This window comes from Agrilus planipennis, unplaced genomic scaffold (assembly GCF_000699045.2).
Source record: "Agrilus planipennis isolate EAB-ADULT unplaced genomic scaffold, Apla_2.0 scaffold35, whole genome shotgun sequence".
Classification (NCBI taxonomy): Eukaryota; Metazoa; Arthropoda; class Insecta; order Coleoptera; family Buprestidae; genus Agrilus; species Agrilus planipennis.
In genome coordinates, this window is record NW_020438957.1 from 198,466 (window position 1) to 209,884 (window position 11,419).

The 11,419-nt window shown below is 31.7% G+C and overlaps 1 protein-coding gene across 1 annotated transcript in view; it reads right to left on the reverse strand.

Annotated features, from left to right (window-relative positions):
• Positions 1 to 695: 695 nt before the first annotated feature.
• LOC108744811 (proton channel OtopLc-like) overlaps positions 696 to 11,419 on the reverse strand; it is a 47,747-nt gene continuing 37,023 nt past the window's right edge. The window contains exons 6-7 of the mRNA XM_025975081.1: positions 7,571 to 7,731; positions 696 to 1,991 (exon numbers count right to left, since the gene is read on the reverse strand). Coding sequence (XP_025830866.1) covers positions 825 to 1,991; positions 7,571 to 7,731 — 1,328 coding nt within the window. The 3' untranslated portion in view covers positions 696 to 824. The remainder of the gene's footprint in view (positions 1,992 to 7,570; positions 7,732 to 11,419) is intronic.

Genomic DNA, 11,419 nt, shown 5'->3' on the forward strand with positions numbered 1-11,419 from the left:
TGGACCTATGCGCATTACGACTAATACCATAAACATAGCGAATAAAAAAATTATTAAAATCAAACTGAGTGCATGCATAGTTATGTTTTAACCATCGGCACTTTGATAATGCGGCATCAAAGGTTTTGTACTTACTTCTCAAAGAAATTTGCCGCTTTTCGGAAGTACATGGTTATGATACACGCGCCGGCGGCTTCTTTTGAAATCTAAAACAATCGTTGCCGCCACGCCGAAATCATAACATTTGACACTATTTGATTGCCGCCATAGGGTGTAGGTATACTCATGCAAAATAATTTCGAATTTTTTTACACGCTTTATATTATTGTTTGATTTGCGGCGGCATCCTTATCATAGAGCCGGCACGTGGCGAGGCGGCGCGGTAGAAAGCAAGGATCATAAATGTTTATTAAGAAACAGTTACTTCCATGGAAAACGACATATAGGTCAGTTGATTTTTCGAATTTCTTATCAAATCTTCAGTTATTTATTAATCTGCTTGATCTTTACTATGGCTATATTCATTCAAGCTCACAATGTTCCAATTCTAATACGTTTTTCTAGGATTTAAAGTAAACTTTAATAAATAGTAATAGACTAATAGGTAATTGCAAGACTTGCAAGACTCTTGCTGCAAGACCAAGACCAAGACCAAGACTGGGAGCGCAAGACCAAGACCAAGACCAAGACCAGGTGTATTGGCGCAAGACCAAGACCAAGACTGGCTAAGTCTCGTCTTGTTCTTGCGTTTGGGCAACACTACAATCGCCGATCTTTGGTAATTATCACATGTGGCAACTAATGCCACATTCGATTGCTAACCCCTACATGTACGTCGGTTTAATTTTGTACGCCCTCTTCCAAATTTCGCAAAGGCATACAGTGGAATGGAATCGATAGAAAATTGCCAACGGCATGGAAACGTGTGTAATAATCGTCCATGCCCAAAGGCCGTAGAAATGTAATTGAATCGGATGGGAATCTGCCCTAGACTTTTCTAACGTGTTTAGGGCCCACATCGCCAAATTCGTCACCAATAAGAATGTGACAATTTCCCTCCCCGGTTTCTTCCGAATTTGATCTGGCGTCACGCAAGATCGTCTCGAAGCGTCGAGAATAAAAATAGTTTGGCAGGTTGTTTGGAGAACGGACGCCAAAGCCGTTATTAGGGTGAGTATTGTGTTTTTCTCTATCGTAAATTGACCCCCGATGATGGTAAACATGCTGTAAATAAACATCCCCGTTTGCGCCCCCACAAGTAAAATATTGTCTAATTGAAGATTACGACTGCCGTCGTATTTGAGTTGACGTATCTGCCACATGCCTATCAACGTGGCCAAGAAGGCCATTCCGTAAAGGGTCAGCTCGCAAATATTGACCTCAATAAGTGCCACAGCTGCGAACTCCTGTCGCGATATTAAAACAAAGAACAAAATAAGGGAAATTATGGTCATAACTAGAAGTAAAATACCAACGAATAAACCTTTATGGGCCCTTGCACAATCGACGGAATAGTGATGAGGACTTCTCCTGTAAGCGTGCTCCAGCTTCTTTTTTTCCCCGTTCATATTGGGGATGGGAAGTTTCGAAATGGATTTCCACATGACGTACAGGATGGCGGCACATATTAAGCTGTATTCAATGGTACAAGGGAACAAGAAAGGAGACGCATCTTGTACTAACGTTCCCAGGACGTTCGTTCTTCTACATTCGTATATCCGATGGGGTCCTTTCAACCCTCTGGCGACTATATGATGCTTATTATTATCAGTGACATTGTCGGGCTGTGACATGTGAGGAAATTGAAATATGTTGTTTTTGAAAGCCAATCGATGAGAAATTCTTAAGGAATTGTTCTCAGGATTGTAGAACGTCAGGATTTCATGTTTGGTCTCTTGAACTAAAACGTTCAACCATACGGATAGATTTGTACCGATCATATGCATCAGACCAAATCTGGCAGCTAACTTGTGCTTGTAAATCTTCATTTGCTAAAAACAAAAAAAGTATGTAGCAATTATACCACAATAGACAAATTATTTCCATAATTAATCATAAACATGTGAATGCGCATTAGTTATTCTGAATTCTTAACGAGTCTATTTATTCCTATATATATACAATATGCACAGCTTTGAAAATGATCTGTCTTCTCATGACTATCATAATTAAATATAAACCATTAAACATAGATCACTGTTATTTTAAGGGGTGATGACATAGGTTTAAGTATAAGTTTACAGTCTACAGTTACCTCTGACAAGTTAAAGTTAGAAAGGGAACAGTTTTATAATTTAATAATGCCAGTAAAGTAGAGTTTACTTTTTACATAAATAAACAACAAACGAAATCTCCAGGGCTTAGAAAAAACGATATATAAAATATGAACACAATATAAGTATTTAAACTCTGCTCGCTTGTCTCCTTCTTTGTGGAAAACCGATGGACTTATTTTATAACGTTTTCCTATTTGAAAATTAACAACTCTTCGACAAATTTGATGGATCCCTGGAAATAGTTTAGCCGTTTCCGGGGTCTTCAGTTTTATCTCTTATTTGGACCAATATACAAGCGTGTAGGGATGTCAGCTGTATTTTTCACTTTATGATAGTGTGATAAAATGTGGCTTGTTTATATTAAACAAGACTAAAAAAGGAATGTATGAGGAGTTTTATAAAGATGGAAGATTCTCGTAATAATAATAATGCAGCTGACTTTTAATGTTTTTACCATTGCTCGAAATGTCCATAAGCTTTTATTTTTACAAGTGCATCTGCCCAGAAAGTTGTGGATGCAATAAAGATAAATCAAAGGGGAGCGTTGAACCGACGCTGTGCTTCTAATGGAACAAATTCAATCATGTCGTTTCGTGGTAAACATGTAGTGATACAGTTCGTGAACAGTCGACGGAAATATGAGAAATGGCCGATGTATATTGGTATATATTGACTTTCTTGAAACATGAACTTTCAATTACGTTAAATGATAAAACTGTACTCACTTTTGCTGACTGATAAAGGCATAATTTAATTATTATTAATTTTTTATTTTATTAAAAAGATGTATCAGATTTATAATACACAAAAATAGTTTTTGTACAGTTTAATGCATGCAATATTTACATAAAACCTTTTTAATTATCTGCTTTTATTTGCGCCTACATTTTTTTATACGTTAATCACATTCGTGTTTGAATGTCTGATAAAAGAGGTAAACGGTTGCATAATGTACCTACTACATGCATTATGTAAGTGAGTATCCACATTTTTGCGTTGCATGTTTGATGAAATAACTCTAGAACTGGCTACTGAAACACAGCACGCAAGTTTTCGCATACAAACGGGTGCGGGAGTGGAGAGAGTTCTTCGTCGCGGCGCTGTTGGTTCTCCACAATTCTAAATAAGTAGAATGTAAGTTTGACCGTAATATTGACCTGGAATGGCCTCCTGTCTGAGCCGGAAATATATTTACATTTTCGTGTTTTATGTGCTGCTGACTTGTACACACAATGTAAACGAGCTGGGAGCAGGCATTGAATTACAGAACCGGGAACCGTCGGCGTTGCATTTGTCAAACCACAGGCGACAGGCCCAAGGGTTTACTGATGTGTTTAATAATGTGAACACTCCTACATGTATCATGTTGTGCACTGATTCGAAACATTAGTGCGAAATATTTATGAATATTGTATATGTACTTATAAACTGTCTTTAGTTTTACAATCAATAATGATACTTTCTTTTAAACCAATAACTAGAATTTCACCACGCGTTAGCTTATTATGTGGTTATAATCAGGTCGATTTTGACCTAATCACGCAAAAAGTAACAAAAGTCGTGTATCTAAAATAATAATTAAAAGTACTAATTAAGATTATCCACAAGGTACAATATTTTATCTAGAAAATGTAGGGAAGTATTTTGTAGTATTTTACGTATTACAGCGCGACTTTCTTAAAAGAGAAAAGGATTTCCGTGACGTCTCTTCTTAAAAAAGTGTTTAATTCCATTTTTCAACTCCTACTTGTGGGAACTGAGATAAAAAGCAAAAAGTAAACACGAATCAGTAATTCGATATTCGAAGAATTAATCAAGAACAATTTTACAAATACCTACTTATGCTGCTTGGTTTTAATTTAATAAAAAATTTTTGGTGAATTTTGAGGAATGTAGAATAAGAGCCGATTTAGGACTGATACCAAAATCGGTTTAAATTGCGGGAAATATGAATGATAAAATTAATTCATTTATTTTCATATAAGAAACTGTTGGAATCCTTTATGGGCTTCTATTTCTACCACATAACTACTTTTTGTGTTTTTGCATAATTTGCGAATGTAAACACTATATCTCCGTCATATTGCGCTCAGGGCAACAGTGTAACATTACGAAAGGAAATAATTGTAATTGTACCCTTTAGTATTACAAAACGCAAGGTAATAACAACAAAATTATGATTAAGTGTTTGTGATTAGGTATTTAATAGTCGCTGGAGCAAATTACGCGGCTGTTGCTTATTTTACAATTACGAGTGGTATTAAATTTTTATTTAAAGAAATATTTCAAACATAAATTGAATTAAATATTTTAGGATCTGTTATCTCCGACGACGCTGATGTTGAAAAAAAAAGCTACGTCAAAAGAGATCGAGCATGTTCTCTCTGTCGCAGTATAAATAATTCAAGTTTCGCTTGCTTTAATTGTTGAGCCAGAAGCACTTTACTTACTAAACAACATCATATACCGATATAAGACACTTTGTAAACAATCCGTTACATACTCCATTTCGATTTGTTGTATTTTCCTAAATTGGAAGACACGACCTACAATCTCTACGATTTCTTGTATTAGTATCACCATATTGTTATGGACTGCAATTTTTATTTCCGTGAGAAATGGATCAGCTTCTTCAGATTTTTTTCCCTTACGTTTTTATCCCACCAGACATATCTAAACCTAACTTGTTCATTATTTTATAACTAATAAATAATTAGTAACTTTGTGGAAAACCGATGGACTTATTTTATAACGTTTTCCTATTTGAAAATTAACAACTCTTCGACAAATTTGATGGATCCCTGGAAATAGTTTAGCCGTTTCCGGGGTCTTCAGTTTTATCTCTTATTTGGACCAATATACAAGCGTGTAGGGATGTCAGCTGTATTTTTCACTTTATGATAGTGTGATAAAATGTGGCTTGTTTATATTAAACAAGACTAAAAAAGGAATGTATGAGGAGTTTTATAAAGATGGAAGATTCTCGTAATAATAATAATGCAGCTGACTTTTAATGTTTTTACCATTGCTCGAAATGTCCATAAGCTTTTATTTTTACAAGTGCATCTGCCCAGAAAGTTGTGGATGCAATAAAGATAAATCACAGATTAAGTTGAAAAAAATCACAGACGAAATTAAAAGTGATAATCACAGAAACACATTAAAATACTTAAGGAATAAAATAATGAAATGTAACGATGTGAGACTAAATGTGATTATAAATTTAATCAATCGAGAGCAATGCTGATTTGCATTATTGAAAATATATTTTCCTATAATACTGCCGTTCTATCAATTCATACACCGATATTAATTTGTTTACAAAGACAACACTTAAGTAATCATTTTTAAATCAGCGAAACCATTTCATCTTTCCATTACCTAAAATATAAACTAATTAAGTGAAATGTATTAGCTGTAATACGAAAACATGTTTTTCTTTTGAAGCACATCCGTATGTGTATTATTATGCAACTTTTAGACACAGAAAATAACCAGTGGTTTAACGACTTTTTTACAACCTCTCACAAAAGTATAATTGGAGCATCATTTAACGCTTGTATACAGGAAGAACTATTACACTAGGCGTCATGATTTTGCTAGAATCGGATAAACGGTAAATATTTATAAATTGCCTATCTATTGATTGATTGCCAGCGGCAAGGATTATCAATCACTACAGGAACAGATTTATCATCCGAACGAGTAAAATCAAGAACCAAAAGCTGATAGGTCCGGTAATGTAGCAGAAAATCTGCACAAATTCATAGTTTGAATTATGTTTGCCTTTTTTGCCGAAGAAAAGATTTTCCGTTTAAAACAGTTAAAAAATTAAATTTTTGTCCGGTTTCGCAAACAATTTAATTAAGTAGGTATGGTATTTTTTTGTAAAAGGATTTAGTCAAACCTTCAGTAGGTAAATACATACGCGATTAGCAGGTATTGAGAGTCAATACCTGCTTGACAATTTACAGATATCAGATTTAAAGCGGGTTTTACTGGTAAAGATTAATCATGAGATAGAATAAGCATTTTAATATTTTTCGTAAATACGTTATGCAACAAATATAAGAACTAAATCATTTTTTATTAGTACTTAAATGATTTTTAAATGTGTGTTCATATAAATGAATAACGAAATAGAACACTAATTTCAACAAAGAAATTTATAAATTTTGTGCACCTATCATTTTCTATTTTGGTGACGAATTTCAACCAATAATTTTTGTTTGTTTTCAATACTTATCGTTAGTCAATTTGTGAGTTTATTGTCTTTTTACATATGATGGTAAAGAGAATCCTTTTTAGCATCAATTAATGTGTAATATCATGCTCACTTTAACTTAAAAGGGGCAGCTATTAATATTTTATATAATCAATACGTTAATGTAGACGTTAGCTCGTGTTACATCGAATAGTAACATTTTAAAACTGTCATGATCAATAAAAACCGCGTAATATCTTTAGATATGCTCATTAAATTTACCCCTATAGGGTTAGAATTGTGCCTCTACTTAGCCACACAATCTAAAGTAACTGAAGAAAGATATATGCAATTTGACTAGGTGCGTGTTATCAATCTCGGTTGAGTTTTTGTAATTAGTAAACACGTACAATCCTAATTCTGATGTATCTGATGTTATAACTGAAATAGTTATCAGTAAATCCTATAAAGCTTCCGTCACGCGACAATTATTTTCAGTTCTTCATTCGGTATTAAAAAGATTAAAAGAATATTTTATCGACGTTAATTTCATAAAAGAGATTAATATTGCAAAACATATAGCAGTAAATAATGGTTTTAAACCATCTGTTATAGATAAGCTTTTAGCGTCAAAGCAAATAAAAAATACATGTCACTTATTATACAATTTATGTATTGGTAAAACTTGTTTGGAAGAGATAAAACAACTAATGTAACTATGAAAATATTAACTAAGGGTAGGGATTTTCAAAAAATGTGTTTTTTACAGAATTCAGTGTAAAACTTATGATGCCTTCTACATTGGGTAAAGTGGGAGAGGTATTAATGTGAGAATCAAAGAACACATACNATAATTAGTAAGTGTTCCGAATAAAACAACCTAAAAATAATAATAAGTGAAAGAAGAGGTTCCCGTTGCTTTTTACCGTATTATCTTACTCAAAACACAATTTAACACTATTTTTATTTAGTCTCAAAAACTGCTTTCCGAATGTCAGTAATTTTCTAAATTAAGTATTGCTTTTTGCACATATGTATAAGAACGTTGTTATTAACTCTGTGGGGACCTAACATTTTTTATTATACTTACTTCGTTGTTTAGGAATATAAAATACATCTGTATAAAAATAAATGCCATTCGTGTGGCAGGAGTGAGAGCAAGGAGGACGTTATGGCATTTTGTGTTTCTTTCGAGTTCGAAGTATTGTCCAAACTCCAGCCCAGAATATATCATGCTGCCAATACCAAAAGCTGAAACAAAAATAGAAACGAATGATATCGATGAGACATTATTTACTTGTAGCTACATATTTCACGCAAAGTAAACACATGAAAAGTTACAAAACTTTATTTAAAACCACAACAATTATTTCAATACAATTATAGAAGAACCTGAAGAAGAGAATTTATAACATATAAGTAATACGTAATTAAAAGTATACTGTTTACGTTTTTAATTTATAGAACGATACAATTACATACAGTAAGTTTACCCCTTCATGATATTAACCATTCTTCCCTTATTTTACAATTCGGTTTGAAATCAAAGCACTTTCTTTTTGTTTCTATTTGAGAGAGCCCAGTCGCGTGCTGGGCGAAACGTAAATAAATAAAAAAAATCGGTTGTCTGTAAAGTCGGTTTACTGACGATAGTTGAACGTGACAACGTCATAAGAAAATACTGATGGAATGGTTTCACTTTTCAAAAGAAAATTTTAATTTTATTTGTTTGATNAGATAGAATAAGCATTTTAATATTTTTCGTAAATACGTTATGCAACAAATATAAGAACTAAATCATTTTTTATTAGTACTTAAATGATTTTTAAATGTGTGTTCATATAAATGAATAACGAAATAGAACACTAATTTCAACAAAGAAATTTATAAATTTTGTGCACCTATCATTTTCTATTTTGGTGACGAATTTCAACCAATAATTTTTGTTTGTTTTCAATACTTATCGTTAGTCAATTTGTGAGTTTATTGTCTTTTTACATATGATGGTAAAGAGAATCCTTTTTAGCATCAATTAATGTGTAATATCATGCTCACTTTAACTTAAAAGGGGCAGCTATTAATATTTTATATAATCAATACGTTAATGTAGACGTTAGCTCGTGTTACATCGAATAGTAACATTTTAAAACTGTCATGATCAATAAAAACCGCGTAATATCTTTAGATATGCTCATTAAATTTACCCCTATAGGGTTAGAATTGTGCCTCTACTTAGCCACACAATCTAAAGTAACTGAAGAAAGATATATGCAATTTGACTAGGTGCGTGTTATCAATCTCGGTTGAGTTTTTGTAATTAGTAAACACGTACAATCCTAATTCTGATGTATCTGATGTTATAACTGAAATAGTTATCAGTAAATCCTATAAAGCTTCCGTCACGCGACAATTATTTTCAGTTCTTCATTCGGTATTAAAAAGATTAAAAGAATATTTTATCGACGTTAATTTCATAAAAGAGATTAATATTGCAAAACATATAGCAGTAAATAATGGTTTTAAACCATCTGTTATAGATAAGCTTTTAGCGTCAAAGCAAATAAAAAATACATGTCACTTATTATACAATTTATGTATTGGTAAAACTTGTTTGGAAGAGATAAAACAACTAATGTAACTATGAAAATATTAACTAAGGGTAGGGATTTTCAAAAAATGTGTTTTTTACAGAATTCAGTGTAAAACTTATGATGCCTTCTACATTGGGTAAAGTGGGAGAGGTATTAATGTGAGAATCAAAGAACACATACCCTTGTGACTGAAAAGATTAATTGTTATTTTTAACTATAAATAGAGTCGTCGTTTTAATCCCTTAGTATACAATTTATTCTACCCTTTGGTAACGGTCTCGTGAAACCATACATAGTTTTTGCTTTCGTTTAGTTAAGTATTAGCACATTTCACAATATTTCTACCTTCCATAGTGTTTACTATATTGTTACCTTTATAGCACTTCACTGTAACCGAAAGTATTTTACGATTTCCAACTTTCCTAGCCGACACAAGAAGAAATTAATTGATTATTATAATGCACCTATTACAAAACCTTGGATTCCGGCTGATATCAAAAGTGCATTTTAGGCATGCATTTTCCCCGATAAAATCAGAACACAATATTGTTTACACGTTGACTATGACAACAGGCGGTAAACCACATTAATTACATTAAAACTAGTTAACCTTCAACCGAGAAGAAAATAATTATTTGTCTGTGAATCAAACGATCGGATAAATAAAAATAACTTCTTTTTTACGTATCCGCATTCTGGGCAAAAATAGTTGCTTAATTTTGATGCATATTTAACCATTACTCTTGTGCGCTTATTAAGTTGAATGATTATTCTTTTTACAAAATTTTTAAGGTAATAAACAACAAAAACTTGTTTCTAGTTTCATTTAATATATCGCGTATAAGCAAATGGAACAATAATGAATATATTAAATAAAATATCCATTGAGTAACGCTAGAATAAATAAAACATCTACAGCCAACTTCTAAAGAATATTAACAAACAATCATTAATTATATACAGACCACTTAACAACATCATCTTATGGCACGAAAATATTAACAAAAATATACATAAATAACTGCACACATTCAACTTACGTTCTACTATGTAAGGTGTATTGTAGAATAGAAGAAACCAACTAAAAAACCCGAAACACGTCCATATTTTCTTTTATTACTAAATGTTGTCCATCTTTTTATTATTAATAATTGCTAGATACTAGTAGTATTTTATGTAAGATACCTAATTACCAAGAGCCAGTAAAAAGTTTGTAAAAAATTAAATGTCATGGTGGGTACATCAAGTATTTATACCTTCTTTTATAAACTACCCTCTAACAAATATTGATCCCTTTTAACGAGGACTAATCGCTATTTATCGAACACGAATTTTATTATAATGCTTTCACGAACACATCAATTATGTTACTGAGTATGTGTGGAGTGAGCAATTTCATAGTTGATTAGAACATAGTCCATTTGAATCTATAAGTGCAAAGGTGTGTATACACTCTGTAAAACAGGTACAACTAATTTAAAATAATTTCTTCGTGACGTATTAGACATTATGTATAATCATGACAGAAGTATTCAATAAATAATTTTAAAAAATTGAGCTATTCGTTTGTTTCTTTAACTCTTACAATTGTTTAGTTTCTAGAAAACTTAAGTCAAGAAACTTAGACGATACCAAATTTAAAAGCTCTTAAAAACCATCATAAATAAAAAAATTGTAAACTAGATTATTTATTGTAGTAAAATTTGTTATTTAAATTGAGGCTTTTATAACATAACTCGTCACCGAGAAAGGATACTACAATACAGAAAGTTTTTTGCGAATCATGTGTTTTTATATTTTTAAATTCTGTGTTATAATTTTATTTATAAAGGATAAACTATGAGCCAAACTTCAAATGATAAAATTTGTTACATAAATCATGACGAAAGGATTAACAAATTTAATCCTTAAGATAATATGTCAACGACAAAAATTTTTCAGATTACCAACCGAATATAAAGAAATTCTTTTAATTGTTTATACATGGAACATAAAGAATTGTTACGTCTCTTTTTGCATTTTGTGTTAATCTTAATCATTTATGATTTTCAATTGGACTGTATCTAATATTGACGTTACTTAAGTATTATTATTGTTATTATTATTACCATTACTATGATACACGTTTTCTTACTTAATTAGGAAACAATTCTAGTTTTTATTCAGTCTGCATGAACTTGTTTACCAATCAAATGCATAAAAAAGAAACATCTGATGTGAATATTCATAATATATGTATGTATAGCGATGAGTATACATTGAAGGTGATGTTTGTACTTTAGAGTCAATTGCATGCTTTGAATTGAGGAAGACTGTTTTTCTTAATTAATTCATACAACTAATACGTT